The sequence below is a fragment of the Rhinatrema bivittatum genome, chromosome 6 (assembly GCF_901001135.1).
Source record: "Rhinatrema bivittatum chromosome 6, aRhiBiv1.1, whole genome shotgun sequence".
In the NCBI taxonomy this organism is placed as follows: domain Eukaryota; kingdom Metazoa; phylum Chordata; class Amphibia; order Gymnophiona; family Rhinatrematidae; genus Rhinatrema; species Rhinatrema bivittatum.
In genome coordinates, this window is record NC_042620.1 from 53,838,407 (window position 1) to 53,855,868 (window position 17,462).

General features: G+C 43.0%; 1 protein-coding gene across 1 annotated transcript in view; it reads left to right on the forward strand.

The window, feature by feature from the left end:
* THSD7B (thrombospondin type 1 domain containing 7B) overlaps positions 1–17,462 on the forward strand; it is an 898,700-nt gene that overhangs the window by 253,602 nt on the left and 627,636 nt on the right. The window contains exon 7 of the mRNA XM_029607893.1: positions 9,253–9,444. Within this exon, the coding sequence (XP_029463753.1) occupies positions 9,253–9,444 (192 nt within the window). The remainder of the gene's footprint in view (positions 1–9,252; positions 9,445–17,462) is intronic.

A 17,462-nucleotide genomic window follows, 5' to 3' on the forward strand; every position in this document is an offset into this window, starting at 1 on the left:
GACAAGATCCGAATAAAGTCATAAAACCAACAAATAAAGGAGGTGACATAGTGATGCAGAATCAAAACCAGTATGTGGCAGCTGAAAGATATAAACTTTTAGAAGCAATTACCTGGAGATCAAACTTGTGAACTACAAATACAACAGTTTCTTGACCAAGGTATTGCCCACAAGAGTTTAATATGGATTGGATATTGGTTACAACAGATAAAACTGCACTTTATACAAATATTCCGCAAGGTGCTGCTGTGACAATAATTGATAGGTACTTATACCAGGCAGATATATCTGATCAACATAGACATAGAGCTCGGTACTATAGCATTGACAACATTTTTTGTGTGTTTTGTGATATTTACTATCAGCAAATTAAGGGAACTCTGATGGGGCCACTATGCCCCCTCAGCATGTATTTATGTTACTACATTTGAGAATACTTATATCTACACCTCCTCTTTTTGGTCTGAATTCAACTATAGGAAACACTTTATTGATGTATTTTTAATTTGGACAGATACTGCAGAATATCTGATGGAATTTTCTCTGGATTAATATAGTGGATAAATATCTTCAGTTTACATTCTATTGCATGAGAGTATAAGGTTCAGTCATCAGATATGGTAGAAAGATTTTTGCATCAAGGAATTCTCAAATCACCATAGAATTTAAACAAGCACTGTATGCAAACAGATTCTATATTTCAGAGTTTAGCTAAAGCACCCTTCCAATAGATGATATGTGCCCTTTCCACAAGCAAACTCAATAAAAAATTTTTGATTGAGCTCTAGAATATACTAACAGCCTTTAAAGATTTACCAATTTTTGCCTTCAAGAAGGCAGCAATTTATGTAATCAGTTGGTAAATTTGATGTATTTTTTTAATGATGGTAGGAGCAATGGATGGCCAGCGCCATCTTGTGCCTAAACCCCCCCTTACCTTTGTCCTATGAGTTGCACCTGCCTGCCCGCAATCCCGGACACAGTGGCAGATGGTCGCTGTGCCTGGAGGCTCCGGCCCTGCCCATGCCATGCCCCTTTTTCAAAGCCCTGGGACATACACACGTCTAGGGGCTTGCGCGTGTCGCCAAGCCTTTGCAAAATAGGCTCGTGCGTGCAGGAGCGGGTTTTTGGGGTTTCATGCATAATATACGCGCATGACCCTTTGAAAATCTGCCCCAAAGGTATTCTATCAGTTTTATTCTCTATTCCTTTCCTAGCATTCTTCTTGCTTTTTTGGCCTCTGCTGTACATTTAGCAGAGGATTTCAACATTTTATCCATGATGACACCTAGATCATTTTTCTGGGTGTGACTCCCAATTTAAAACCTTGCATTGTGTAGCTTAATTTGGGTTTCTCTTCCTTATAGGCATCATTTTGCACTTATCCAAATTAAATCTGCATTTGGGATTCCCAGTCTCACAAGGTCCTAATGCAATTACACACATTTCTTTTGTGATTTATTAACTTTGAATAATTTTGTATCATTAGTAAATTTGATCATCTCACTCATTGTCCCCATCTCTAGATCATTTAGAAATATGTTTAAAAAAAAACAGTGGCCCTAGTATAGATCCCTGTGTCAACTCCATTATTCAACTTTCTCCATTCAGAAAATTGACCATTTAGCCCTACTTTCAGATTTTATCTTTTAAACAGTTCTTAATTGACAATAGAGCATTGCCTCCTCTCTCATGACATTTTAATTTCCTCAAGAGTCTTTCATGAGATAGTTTGTTAAATGCTTTCTGAAAATCCTGATATACTATATCAACTGGTTCACCTTTATCACACATTTATTGATGCCTTCAAAAAATGTAGCAGATTGGTAAGGCAAGATTTTCTTGGCTAAATCCATGTTGGCTTTGTCCCATTAAACTTTGACTACTTTGATGTTCAGTAATTGTTTCAACCATTTTGCCTGGCACTGCCAAGCTCACAGGTCTATAGTTTCCTGTATCACCCCTGGAACTCTTTTTAAAACTGGCATTTTGTTAGCTACCCTTAAATATTCATGTACTGTAGCTGATTTTAATGATAGTTTAGACATTATTAATAGTAGGTCTACAATTTCATTTCTCAGTTCTTTCAGCACTCTGGGATGTATCTGGTCCAGATGATTTACTACGCTTTAGTTGCCAGTTTGCTCTATTACATCTTCCAGGCTCACTGATATTTGTTTCAGTTCCTCTGAATCAACACCTTTAAATATCACTTCTGGCATGGGTGAATGATTGAGAAGTATGGGCAACCTCCTATTAAAGGAGGTCTTAAACATATACCTGACTTGCTGACACCCAAGAGTTTGACTATTGTATAGTGGATTGTTTACATTATCTATGTTGAATTGAGTATGGTATAAACTATTGCTTTCTACTTGGAGTTACACTGTTTTTATTCTTAGTGGAGTGTTTGATATCTAGAACAGGATTTGCAGGCTGTTTGATCATGGGAATTTCTCGTACATCTTTCTCAGTAAAGACTGGAACAAAGAATTAATTAGCCTGTCTGCTATGGCATTGTCCTCCCTTTTACCTGTCGATCATCTAATGGTTCAACTTCTCCCATGCAGGCTTTTTGCTTTGAATGTACCTGAAAAATGTTTTCTTATGTGTTTTTGCTTCCACAAAAAGCTTCTTTTCAAATTCTCTTTGTTTTCCTCATCAATACTTTGCATCTAACTTGTGAGTGCTTATGCTGGTGTTAGGTTTTGCAGACCCAAGTGATAACAGCCTACCTGAGTAGGTTCTCTCCGAGATTTGGCCAAGGTGGATCCACCCATAGTCCGGGTAGGAGGCGGGCAGCAGGTGGGCATCCAGAAGGCAGTCCGGGTCAGAAGCAGGCAGTGAGCAAACAATCCAAAAGGCAGTCTAGTTTCGAGGCAAGTAGAGAGCAAACAATTCAAGAGACAGTCCAGGTCAGAGGCAGGCAGCGAGCAAACAATCCAAAAAGCAGTCCAGGTTCAAGGCAGGCAGAGAGAAAACAATCCAAGGATGGTCCAGGTCACAAGGAGAGAATGAATCCAAATGAAGAGCACCAGCACAAGCAAGCCTGTAGCCGAGGCATTGCTGGTGCTGAAAAGCTGGTTTAAGTAGCAATTTTTCCCATGCTGGTGCAGGGCCTGTCGGGGATGTCAGTGTGGGGGGAGGAGCCTCATTGGGCTGATTCATGCGCTATGGTGCAGTGTGTGGCCATGCTGCCGGCAGGAAGAGAGCGCATCGTATCAAGAGGAATCTCCCGATCGTGAGGTACAGGTCTGTGCCGTAACAGCTGGCTCCTGTTTTCTTTCTTCAGATCCATTTTCCATTTTTTGAAAGATGTTTTTTTTGGCTAGAATAGCCTCTCTCACCTCACCTTATAACCATGCCTGCAGTCATTTGTCCTTTCTTCCACCTTTTTTTTTTTTTATCATGCGTGGAATACATCTGGTCTGGGCTTCCATTGTGGTATTTTTAAACAATGTCCAAGTCTGATATATTCTTTGCAGCTACTCTTTTCAGTTTTTTACCAAACCATTTTCTTCATTTTATCATAGTCTCCCTTTTGAAAGTTATGTGCTATCACAGTAGATTTCCTTAGTCCCCCCCCCCCCCACGCCAGTTATAAAAAATTGGATCATATTATGATGACTATTGCCAAGTGGCCCCAACAATGTTACCTCTTGCACCAAATCATGTGTTCCACTAAGGATTAGGTCTAAAATAGTTCCCCCTCTTGTTGGTTCTTATATAGGCTGCTCTATGAACCTTTTCCTCTTTAGTATGTCCTAATGTGACATTTACCTAGCCATTTCAGGGGTAATTGAAATCACACATTTAAAGGTGAATTTGGAAAGCCTGACATGTGCCAAAATTAGGGACTGTGAATATGTTGGAAGGCACGCGTCAAGCAGATTTTAAAAGCCACAGGATATGCGTGTCCATGCCACTGCATGTACAAATAAAACATTTCCAAAAGGGAGCAGGACGTGGGTATGGTCTGGGTAGGGCATAGGCGTTCCTGGATTTCACCATGAAATTTGCGTGTAAATACTTATGTGCATTGGCACACTCCGGGGTTCCGTACAGCGTAACTTTATTTCTACAATGGATGATGTGTAAGTAGTAAAACAAAAAATTCTAGGTAGATCACCGGGGTTTTAAAAGATGGGGCTAACAGGGGAGAAGGAAAGCTATTAAACGGAGGGGGGGGGGGGGGTTGGAAGTCCTACCCCTTAACTGAGCAAACTGGTAACAGACTAGGAAAATGGGTAATGGTGTCGGCGCAAGTGGTTTTTAAAATTCCCCTATTTATGTGGTAAAGCAGCCTTTGGGGTGGATTTTCAGAGCCCTGCTCGCCTAAATCCGCCCAAAACCGGGCGGATTTAGGCGAGCAGGGCCCTGCGCGCCGGTGAGCCTATTTTACATAGGCCTACCAGCGCGCGCAGAGCCCCGGGACTCGCGTAAGTCCCGGGGTTCTCCGAGGGGGGCATGTCGGGGGCGGGCCCGGTCTTCGCGGCGTTTAGGGGGCATGTCGGCAGCGTTTTGGGGGCGAGTATGGGGGCGTGGCTACGGCCCGGGGCGGTCCGGGGGTGTGGCCGCGCCCTCCGTACCCACCCCCAGGTCGCGTCCCGGCGCGCAACAGGCCCGCTGGCGCGCGGGGATTTACTTCTCCCTCCGGGAGGCGTAAATCCCCGGAGAAAGGTAACGGGGGGGGTGTAGACAGGGCCGGGCGGGTGGGTTAGGTAGAGGAAGGGAGGGGAAGGTGAGGGGAGGGCGTTAGAGGATTCCCTCCAAGGCCGCTCCGATTTCGGAGCGGCCTTGGAGGGAACGGGGGTAGGCTGCGCGGCTCGGCGCGCGCCGGCTATACAAAATCAATAGCCTTGCGCGCGCCGATCCAGGTTTTTAGCAGATAAGCGGGGCTCCGCGCATATCTACTAAAATCCCGCGTACTTTTGTTTGTGCCTGGAGCACCAATAAAAGTACGCCAACTCGCCTTGTTTGAAAATCTACCCCTCTGTGCGCACAGGTGCTCATCCACTTAAAATTGCACGCACATGTGCATGCAGTCAAGCTATTTTATGACATGCGCTCATATATGCACGTATGTTATAAAATGACCACTTTCCTGGGCGTGGGCCAACAAATTTGTGCCCATGTGCTGGTTTAAAAGTTACTATCCCTGTTAGCCTCTCTAATGTCCCTTTTAGTTATGCTCCTTCCATCAGGTCTCTGTGATGCCAAATATATCTACCTCTTCATTCAGCGCTCTTCCATCTTATTTTTTAGACATCTAGCATTTTTATACAGATATTTCAAAGTATGTTTTTTTGTTTGTATTAACAACCTGCTTATCAGCTGACAGGGTTAAGTTGCAATGTTTCTTCTGCTTTGATTGTTCTTTATTTAAAAGCAACTAGGACACTTTAAACATTTATTGTTAACTCTATCTGGATGCCCTATCTTCTCCCTGTTTTGTTAGTGTACTTCAAAGCTACATCATTCCAAACCATGTGCTTCTGAGTGTCTAATAGTTTTGCCCCATCATCTAGTTTAAAAGTTGCTCTATCTCCTTTTATAGGTTAGTGCTAACAGCCTGGTTCCACTCTATTTAAGGTGGAGCACCATTGCCCCTGCCATGTGACATAAGCTGAATAATGGCACCGGTAGCCCCTGTCACATGGTAGGGGCTAAAGCCCACCGATGCCATTTTGGTTAGTGGCACCTGATGGCCCGGGAGTGGCATAGTGCTCCCAGGCCCCGCCCCCCCCACCCCACCGCTGGACCACCAGGTGTTTTTGTGAGTCTTGGGGGTTCGGGAGAGTGGCACAATTGGGGGGGGGGGGGGGGAAGCAGGGTTAGATCAGGGTTAGATGGGGCTTGGCAGAATTTTGAAGGAGCACTTTTTGCCCCTTCAGAATTCTGCCTGAAGCGGCCACCTCACCCTGCCTCATTGCCTTGTGAGTGGCGGCGGCAACAGCCCCTAATGTTGTTCAGTTCTGGTCAGCAGCAGTCCCTTTTCTCCAAGCTGGCATCTGTATACAATATCCTTCACTTGCGCATGCCGAGATCAATCCTAAAGTTTTGTCAAGCCATTGATAAGAAAATCTTTCTGTGTATGAACTGTAAAATGATGGATTTCTGGTCTATCTTGTTAATCACCATATTGTCTTGACTAGTTTTAAAATGAACATCTTCTGCCCTGGACAGATGCCAAGTGTTTTAGCACTCAGAACTCCCCTTGACCTTGAAATGTTTCAGAATTCTTGCTAGAAGAAGGGAGAGCATGAGGGGAAAAGAGCAGGGGAGCTACTACAGCCCACAAGCTTGTGCATTATCTTTTACTATACAGTACTCCCTACTAGCTATATGCCTGCCTGATGCACAGCAATGGAGTCTAAATTGTACTTTCTGTAATAGTAAGGTAGGGCCGGAGGAGACTGCAAAGCACAAATCAAGAACTGCCTCACTGTAACACAAAATCACATGCAATCATCACAACCATGCAAAAGTATTTTTCTCTTACAAAAGACAGAAAATTACACACTAATACACATCTGCAAATAGATAACTTTACCTTCTATCCCTTCTGCAATTTTACTCACAAAGGTATAGAACAGAAATGGTCCCAAAACCAATCCCTGTGGCACTCCACTTAACACAGTTCTCTCTTCAGAGTAAGTTCCATTTACCATTACACACTGTCTCCTATAAGGCAACCAGTTTATAATCCACACCACCACCTTGGTGCTTACTCCCAAGTGTTTTATTTTATTCACAAGCCTCCTATGTGGGACCGTATTAAAAGCTTTGCTGAAATCCAAGTAGATCAGTTGTTATCGTTTAAAATCTCTCCTGTTTCCATCTCCCATGTTTTGCTCCCTGTTTAATGTAACTTTACCTTTCCACTTAGTTGTTAATTGGTTTCCCCCTGTTATATTGTAAACCGGTACGATAAGACTTCGTCTTGAGTGTCGGTATAGTAAAAGAAGTTAAATAATAAAATAATAATAAATAGATTACATTGAACATTCTTCCTTGACCCAATGTTCTAGTCATCTAATCATTAAAATCAATAAGATTAGTCTGACAGGACCTTCCCCTGGTGAATTCATGCTGCCTCGGATCCAGTAAGCTACCTGATTATAGAAAATTCACTATCCTTTCCTTCAGTAGAGTTGCCATTAATTTCCTACCACTGAGGTGAGGCTAACCGGCCAGTAGTTTCCAGTCTACTCTCTGTTACCATCCTTGTGAAGAGGTACCACAACTGCACTTCTCCAATCTTGCAGCTCCAATCCTGTTCCAGGGAACTATTGAACATGTTTTTTAGCAGACCTGCCAACAGATCTATGAGTTCCATCAGTATCCTGGGATGTACCTCATCCAGCCCCATGACCTTGTCCGCTTTGTTTTCTTAGCTTATCCCACACATTCTCTTTTGTAAACTGAGTTTTGTCTACCCCATCCCCATCTACAGTCTTGTCAACCAACCACTGTCCTTCTCCAGGGTCTTCTTTAATGAACACCAAACTGAAGTATTTGTTTAATATTTCTACCTTTTCTTCATTCCTCTGCACACATTGTTCCTTGTCACCTTTTACTTTCTCTATACTATTTTGGGCATTCCTTCTTTATCTGATAAAATCAAACCTAGACAGTGTCTCCCCCAGCCCCCCAGAACCCAGTATATTTGTACACAGCTAACCCAGACTCAGTATGTATTCCTTCCCCATAATGTGATATTGCACTGGTTTTTTATGGTTACTCTCCACTCTCTTTTCTTACCTTCTTTCCTATATCTCTTCTTAGTCTTTACTCGCCCCCTGCCCGCTCTTCTCCCCCTTTTCTTGCCTGCTCCCCTCTCCTCCCTCCAGGTTCAATGTAATTTTTCCTCTCTTTTAGTTAATTGTAAACCGGCATGATGTGCTCTACGAATACCGGTATATTAAAATTGTTAAATAAATAAATAAATAAATATATATATCTGAAAAAAATTTTGTCATCTCGTGTTACCTCTTTGGCAATCCTTTTTTCTACCTGATCTTTTACTTTCCTGATTTCTTTCTTTGTCTCCCTGAGCTTCACCAGATATTCTTCCCTGTGTTCCTCTTTTTGGGATCCTTTATGCTTCTTGAAAGCTGCTCTTTTTTGCCTTTATTTTGTCAGCCACCTCCTTTGAGAATCAAATCTTTCTCTTTTTCCTCTAACTTTTGTTTACTTTTCTAACATATAGATTCTTTGTAACAGTTACTTTTAATTTAGCCCACTGTTGTTCCACCTCACACATTTTTCTCCCAGCCTTCCAGTTCTATCCTCATTTTGACAAAGTCCATATTTGTGAAATTCAAAACTTGGTCTTCATGTGACTTCACTGTATCCTCTTTGCAATATCAAACCATTCCGTCTGATGATCATTGGTGCTCAGGTGGGCACCTAACTGGACATTATTGCCATTAGTGAGCACTAGGTGGAGTATCACACCTTCCCTATTGGGTTCCATTATGATTTGTTTGAACAGAACCCTTGAAGGACATCCACTATCTCTTTTCTTGAAGATTCTGCAGAAGGGATACTCCAAGACACATCCGGCAGTTTAAAATCTCCAATGAGCAAAACTTCTCTCTTCTTTACCACCTTCTGGATGTCTTCGATCAGATCTATGTCCAGTTTTTCTGTTTTAGAAGGAGTCCTGTAGATCACTCTAGTAAAAATGGAAACACCATTTTCTTTATTTAGGATGGTCGATAATGCTTCTTTACCCCATGTCCCTTGCAATTCAATACCATGATGTTGTTTTTGACATAAAGAGCTACTCATCCACCTTTTCTATCCTCTCTGTCCTTCACAATTGAGTAAGGGCTGGGGGTGGGGCAAGATCAGAGGTCTTGGGGTCATTTTCATATGTGCAACCTTTCATGTAACTTCACCATCATATTCCATTGTATTAGTGGGCGGTGAGAGTGTAGGGTGTTGCATTTTCAATGGGTGTCAGCTAGTGCGTATAAGTTTCATAAAATAATTCTGCATAAAAATTACCAGGTATAATTGTGCGTGGGTAATTTTGGTGGAGTATTTTTCAAAATCAACATACGCAGATAAATTTGCTTTTTAAAATCGGTGTCAATTATATGAATATTTGCCTGTAAACTTAATGATGAATGAATCTTTACTACACTGTACATGAAGTCAGAGAAAAAAGTACAGTATTGTGCAGTATCAGTACCATATGGTCTATGATGTATTACAATCTATTTTTTTCTCTTTTCTGTGAAGGAGAAAAAGTGCCAGATGACTTATGCAAAGATGCTCCTTCTTTTGCTCCTACAATTTGCCAAGTGCCTTGCAGTACAGATTGTATAACAAGCGAGTGGTCTAGCTGGTCTCCTTGTTCTCATTCCTGTTCAAGCAAAAATGCAGAGGGGAAGCAAAGCAGAAGAAGATTCATCCTGGCCTTACCTGGAGAAGGTGAGCGGTGTATTTTTCATGAGATGTATAACATTTAACTATGAACAATGTTTCCAAGAGAGAGCTATCACAGATCAGTGTAATATGTCACAGTATTGCAATAAATTGCTCTGAATTGCTAATTAATGTATGCCGGAGCTGTAATTAATATTTTTATTTTAAATGCTGCTTTAAGTAAACTTGGAGTACGTCTTTTAATCCTTTGGGAGAGTCATTTTAAAACAGGTAGCATGAGGATAAAGTCTGCGGACATGTTTTATCTGCAGATTTTAACCCAAATGTTCAAAGTAGACTTAAGCGCATGTCTTCTCTGAAAATTTGCAGAATCCCTGGGTACACATGCAGAGATACTCACACAAAGTTACGGCTGAGCAGATGTAACAATGTACATGAAATTTTATGCACATATTTTCGAAAATTGAAAATTGAAATTATGCACATAAATCTTTTCCCTGCTCCAACTCTTTCCCTCCCTCCAGAATGCCTACTTCAACTATGGGTAAAAAAACAAACAAATTTGGATTATGTACCTGCTTGTATTTGCAGATAGTCTGGGTTGATTTTCAAAGCACTATTTACTCAATCGAGTCCATAATGCAAGGTATTATAATCTAGCAGTAAAATCTGGTTGCAAGTAGACCTGCCAATGACATTCAAGTGCATAATTTTTAGTCAGTGCCATAAAGATATGAATGCTTTCAAGATAAATTGCAGAAAGTATGCAGACAGCATCCAATGTTCAGTGAAATGTATGCCCTAGACAAGGTCCCAGCTTTGGGCCTGGGCAGAAGTGCCAGCATCGCGCTCGAGCATAGTCCAAGGCCCAAAGCAAGGACCACAACAAAGGCCTGAGTGCAAAGACAGGCCTCGGCTGAGACCCCCCGAAAATTAAATAAACAAAAAGCAAAACCTTACCTAATCCATCATGTATCCATTGAAGGCCAGGTTCTGACACTGAAGGCTCAGCCCGGACCCAGGCCCGATGGCATGGCCCAACCCAGAGGCCGGGTACTGACGCCGGAACCTCAGCCTAGGCCATGGCCCAAGCCCAACCTGATACCATGATCCGACATGGAGGCCAGCTCATGATACCTGGGCCTCAGCCCATGGTCAGGCTCAGGCCTTGGATCCCAGGCCTGGAAGCGTCTCTTCACTCATCCTCTTCTTTCTTCTTCCCAAAGCACAATGACATTGTCCGTTGGAGTCACGCTGGAGTTAATTAACTCTAGTGCTTTGACTCCAGTGGATGATGCAATTTTGAGGTGTGTAAAATTGCCATACTTCAAATGGCACTGTCCACTGGGGTGAATGCGCCAGAGATAATTAACTCCTGTGCGCCTCCTGTACCGTCATTGTACTTCAAGAAGAAGAAGAAAGAGAATGCTTGAAGAGGAACTTCCAAGCCTGGGCTCTGAGGCCTGGGCCTGACCCTGGACTGATGCCAAGGTATCAGGACCCAGCCTCCTGGCTGAGGCCCTGGAGTGGGCCCTGAGTCTGGGCCTAGGACCTCGCATCGGGACCTGACCTCCGGTCGTGTTGTGGCTTCAGGCCTGGGCCCAGGCTGCAGCCGCAGCCAAGGCCACGGCATCGGTACCTGGCCTCTGGGTCAGGTCTTGGTGTCAGGTCCTGGTCTGTGCCAATGCCCCAGCGTCAGAATCTGGCCTCCAGGTCAGGTCTTGGCATTGTGCCTGGGTCCAGCCGAGGTGCTGTTGTTGGGATCCAGATTCCAGGCCAGGCCACGGGGTTGGGCCTGGGTCCGAGCTCTAGTCAAGCCCCAGATAACTGGCCTAGGACTAGGCCGAAGCCTCACCTTATGCAAGCCTGAGACTTCGGCCGATTTGAGCCAGTGGTTCCCTACTGGACCGGGTAAGTAGGAGCTGGTGGGGGAGATCCTGGCACCAGCATTTTTCAGGAGGGTGGGAGGGAGGACTCTTTTTCATTTCTTTGCAATTTTTTTTTAAATTGGTTTCATTCGTGTGAAAAAAAACAATCAAGCAATCCATGAACTGAAATTTATGGGAAAAAAAATCATCCCGAAAACAAACTGAAAAATGAAAATTCATGTAAAAGTGCTCTATTCCTCTCTACCAACCACATTCCTGGAAATGCTTTTTTAAAGCCTGGCTTTCACCGTATGTGCTTTGGAGGTCTATACATATTTTTAGACGATCATAGGTAAAGGATATTCAGACAGCCCAATTTACTTTGGTAAGTTGCTATTTGCCTGGGTAAATGGCTTTCAAAACTGCCCTCAAAATGTGTTTTGAGTGAACAAAATTCAGCTGTGTTGGTAATGCAATATTCGTATCTTAGTGACATCAGTCACTGCGATCCCAGGCTTGCAGTTCTGTTTTCTTCCCACTCAGCTTACACATTTTGTACAATGCTAAAAGGTTCCTGTATTGAGTGATAGAAAGTATCTTATAAGAATAATGAAATTTCATACCGGCAACGAGCTCTTATGCTGCAGATACAGTCTGATTTCTCCTTTATGTGAATGATCTTATTAAGCATTGGCAATGCATTTCAGTTACCACCATGGATGTGCATGTTAGTAAAAAACCTTCCATGATTTAATGACCATGGAGAATTTCTATACAGCAAACACATCCTCATTTGTTGATGAAATCAAACATGTTAACTCATTATGGGGACAGTTTTCAAAGGAACCTAGGTAGATAGCTAAGGAGTTAGTTGGCTAGATGCCTCTGGGTGCAATTTTTTCCCTGCAGTGCCAGTAAATGTAACTGCTCAAAATCTAGACATTCCAGTGGATGGCATTTGGTTGTGGGGATAACTTTGCTGGCTAGGGCAGTCATTCCTGGCTAAAATCTAGTAATGCTTTGCTGGCTAGATTAGAGCAAATTTACTGCTGCAACCTAGCTGATTAGATAACAGCTGAAAATGAATGTAAAGAGCTTACTCCATTCCAGCTTGTGGAGTTTCATCCTATTTTAAACTGGTTTGCACCTCACTCTTTTAGTTTCTGCAAGCTAACTAGCTAACAGGTCGATACTGTAACGTGCGGTTGAAGATTTCCCGTCTGTAACGTGCTGGGAGCGCACAATTCGGACGCGTAAGGCGATTCAGCGATACAGTCTCCAGTTTCACGCGTCCTTAGCGCTTCTTAAAACAGATGCATAACCCTTTCCGCACGCAGCATGTATATGATATGTAAATGAACGAATTAGCTGTATAATGAAGGAATTAGCTATTCCCCTCCAATACTGTAACGCGCGCCCCGACTAGCGCTGCCATTTTGCCCCGCGTTTAACCTGCTAACTTACCGCCTACCCCTACCCCTGCGTTAGAGGCAGGGGTAAGGGTAGGCGGCAAGCTTTCCCCTAGCCCCCTCTCACCTGCCCTGGCCGCGTCCATGGATGCTGGCCTCCGGGGCAGCCCCAGTCCTCCCCCCTCCTCCCGAAGAAAAAAAAAAGCGAAAAAAAAGTTGCGAGAGAGAGAGAGAGGGGAGAGGATGGCAATCCTACGCTCGGCGACTTACTTTTGCATCCCCCCTTCTCCGGACATCGTGGCTTCCCCCGTGCCAGTTCCCCCTCCCCTCCTCCCGAAGCAGGGCGCGAAATGCAGCCTTGCTCCGGGAGGAGGGAAGAAGGGACTGGCAGTGTAAAGCGACGAAGCGACTTACTTTTGCAGCACCTTCCGGACATTGGATGACCTTGGATGACATTGGATGACCTCTCCTGCTGCTCGCGAAGATGGACTAATAAAACGAATCAATATTTCAAAACAGTAGATGAATAGAACATCCAATAATTAAAAACTCAAATAATTGTTTTAATATTTTCCCAAATACCGGTAAAATATTTTAAATCACTAGACACATCAAGTAACACCCCAAAATTAAAACCAGTAAGGATTAATACATTTCCCACTCTCCATACTTGAGTTCTTTTAATAGCTAGTCACCCTGAAATTGCTATAGATTGGGGGAGGGATCACACACAAACTTTACCCTTTCTCTCTCCCACACAAATATGTTCATTTTCTCAATACACACACACACACAGGCATTCTCACACACAAGCACTCTCTTTCACACACACAGACACACAGGCACTCACACACAGGCATAAGTACTCTCTCATACACACACAGGCACTCACACACACAGGCATTCTCTCTCTCTCTCACACTCAAACACAAACATATTCTCAGGGCCTCATCTTTGTCTGCCACAGGATGAAATCCACAGTGTTCCCCTCAGCAGCCTGTCAGGACCTCATCCTAGGCTTCCATGGGATGGGATGGGATGGGTCTTTGGCCATCATTTGGGGGAGGATGTGGGCTTGAAAGCACGCAGATCCTGCATGCTGTGATCCTCCCCTTCTCAGTAGACAATTCTTGGGTGGAAGTTGCAAATTTAGAGCTTTCACCCACATGCTGGCTGCTAAAAAAGGCTGAGGATCCCAGCATGCAGTAGGCAGAGGAGACAGTCAATGGTATAAGCCAAATTTTTCAAGTGAACAGCAATTTGTGCTCCAAGAGCCCCATGCAGCTCACAAGATACCAGTTGGCCATTCCTGAGCTAAACTTAGCCAGCTATCTTGGCAGCTCAATGGCTCTTTAAAAATCTGCCCCAATATGTCCTGGATCTAGATTCTACTACTTGTTGGAAATATCAGGACATGGTAGTACAGGGGTGAGCAGACTGTTTGAATTGTAGCCCCCCCTTTCATTCATCAATTGGTTGGGGCACCATCAAAATGGGTTTCTTTATCTATCTATCTATCTATCTATCTATCTATCTATCTATCTATCTACATACATGCACACATGCTCCCAGCCACTGACTCAAAAGTGCCCATTCTGTTTCTTTTCAAGTTGCTAAAAGAAATAAGCTAACGCACATACACACGGGTACAGAAAGGTAGACAACCCACACCCAAACAGAAATAGATAGGCACCCCACAGAGTGATGGAAACCTCAAACCAGATGGGCACAGAGACACAGACATGCCACATGCAGACAGAAAAACATAGACATAGTACTCTCAGACACAGAGAGTTCTAGAAACTTTGACAAAAACTTTCCGTGATAGGGCTCCATCCTGATGATGTCACCTGTATGTGAGGACTAACATCCTGCTGTCCTGGGAGAACACCTGTTACAAGTAAGCAATTCTGCTTTTTCCAAAGAAGTAGCTGAAAAAAATAAGTGAGAAAAGTTTAGCGCTCATAAACTATGAGATCAAAGAAAGAGGAAGACAGGTGATGATATCTGTAAAAACAGTCAGAAGCTGGGAAAGTAGTCAGGAATGCAAAAATACAAATGAAAGAAAAATAGCAAATACGGTAAAATGGGGGGACAAGGTTTATTTTTAGATATGTTATTGATAGAAGGACGTGCAAGAGTGGAATTGTAAGACTCAGAGATGAAGGGGAGGAATAGATGTGGATGAGGGAAAACATAAAACTGCCTAACACATATTTTTGTTCAGTGTTTACTGTGGAAAGGCCAGGACCACATAAAAAAAACCCCTCAGATTTTCAGAAAAATGTGTTCATGAGGAGCCAACTAATCTTAAAGTAGATAATGGTGATGATGCCAGGTATGACACATCCAAGGGTACTAAGAGAACTTAGTAAACTGGAAGTTCTGCTGGTTGACCTTTTCAATGCTTCTTTAGAGTCCGGAGTTTATACAGAAGACTAGAAACAGGCAATTGTGGTTCTTATTCATAAAAGTGTAAATAAGTAAAAAGGCTGGGCACTACAGATCAATTAGTTCAGTGATGGTGAACTCCAGTCCTCGAATGCCACAGGCAAGCCAGATTTTCAGGATATCTACAATGAATTTGCATGGGCTGCCTTCATTATATGCAAATCTATCTCATGCATATTCATTGTGGATATCCTGAAAACCTGGACTGATTGTGGCACTTGAGGACTGGAGTTCGCCATCAGTGAATTAGTCTGTAGTGAGAAAATTAATGGAATCGCTGCTAAAATTGACGATAGTACAGTTTCTAGAATCCAATGGTTTGCAAGAACCAAGGCAGAGAGAGATCTTGTCAGATAAAACTAATCAATTTCTTTGACTGGGTGACCAGTGAGCTGGATCAAGGAAGAGTGCTAGATGTAATGTATTTCAATTTCAATAAGGCCTTTAACATGTTTCCACATAGGAAACTTATAAATAAATTGAGTTCCCATGATCTGGGCAATAGAGGGTCTGGCTGACTGGGTTAGAAACTGGTTAGTGAGAGGTGACAAAGTAGTGCTAAATAAAGTTCAGTCCGAGGAGGAGGGACTTTACTAGCCTTGAGCCTCAGGAATTAGTCCTCATACCAGTTCTTTTCAACATTTTTGTGAGTAAATTGCAAAAGTATTATTGGGAAAGATTTGTCTTTTTGCCGATGATACCAAAATCTGCAACAGGGTAGAGAGTCAAGAAAATGGGGAAAATATGAAGGGGGGAGCGGGGTTCTAGCAAAGCTTGAGGAATGTTATAGGGACTTGGTAGCTAAGATTTACTGCTAAAAATTGCAGAGTTATGCATTTAGAATGCAAAAACTCAAGGGAAAGGTACAGTACTGGGTGTGAAATTTTTCTAAGCATGACAGAAGAGCGGGATCTGGAGGTGATCATATCTGATGATGTTAAAGTGGCTAAACAGATGGATAAAGCAACTACATAAGCCAGAAAGGTGCTTGGCTGCATAGGGAGAGTAATAGCAGAAAAAGGGAGGTGATAATGTCCCTGTAGAGGTCCCTGTTGAGACCTCATTTGGAATACTTTGAACAGTTTTGGAGACTGTACCTTCAAAAGGACATAAACTGATTGAAGACAATCCAGAGAGTGACTACTGTTTATTTATATTTTGCTTTTCACACTTTTTTTCAGTGCTTCAAAGTGGATTACATTCAGGTACTGTAGGTATTTCCCTATCCCCAGAGGGCTTACAATCTAAGGGGGTCATTTATCAAAGTGCTATATGGCATTTTTTGAATGCAAAAAATGCCTTTAACGCATATGTTAGCTCCTGGAGAGCCAGCCTAGCTATGAGAGAGAGAGAGAGAGGTTTAGGTATTAGTGTAGGGGTTAGGGGCCACTTTGACATAAAAAAGTGGGACGTGCAAACAGAACAGTGCTCTCTTGTGAAGATTTGATGACCTCACCCAAAGATGAGATTTGTGCAAGGTTCTCTCAACCTAACTTGATGGACTCTCTACCTGGGTAACATCAAGCTAGGTTGAGAGAACCTTGCACAAATCTCATCTTTGGGTGAGTTTCCTCACTCTGAAGGTCATCAAATCTTCACAAGAGAGCACTGTTCTGTTCGTATGTCTCACTGTGAATGTCAAACTGGCCCCTAACCCCTACACTAATACCTAAACCTCACCTCAAGTTACTAGGTGGCCCTCTCTTAGAGATATAAATACCTATCTAGTGTGAGGGCATTATGGCTAGTCTCTCTCCCCCCCCCCCATAGGAGGGCCCTGATAGCTAGGCTGGCTCTCCAGGAGCATAAACATGGTGTCATCCCCCCCCCCCCCCCCCCAGTGGTTGCATGTACAAAATACAACAATTGTGGCACATCACAAAGTGTGAAACAGTTATCACAATTTGTGCTAATACAGTGCTTCACATAGGTATTAGCACAAATTGTGATAAACTCCCTATTACCATAAAACACACTCCTTTTCCTATCACATACAATATTTTGTACATTTTGATAAATTCAGGCCTATGTTTGTACCTGAGGCAATGGAGAGTAAAGCAACTTGCCCAAGGTCACAAGGAGCAAACCCTGGTCTTCTAGTTAATAGGCCAGAGCTCTAACCACTAGGCTACTCCCCCACTCCTAAATGTCCTAAAGCATATGGGGGACAGACTTAAAGATATAAACATGTACCCTAGAGGAAAAGCAAAGTAGGGGAGATATGATAGATATTTAAATACCACCAAAGTTTCCATTCACAGGAGGCAGGCCTCTTTCAAATTAAAAGAGGCTGTAGAACAAAGGGCTATGGGATGAGGGTCAAAGGGGGTAGATT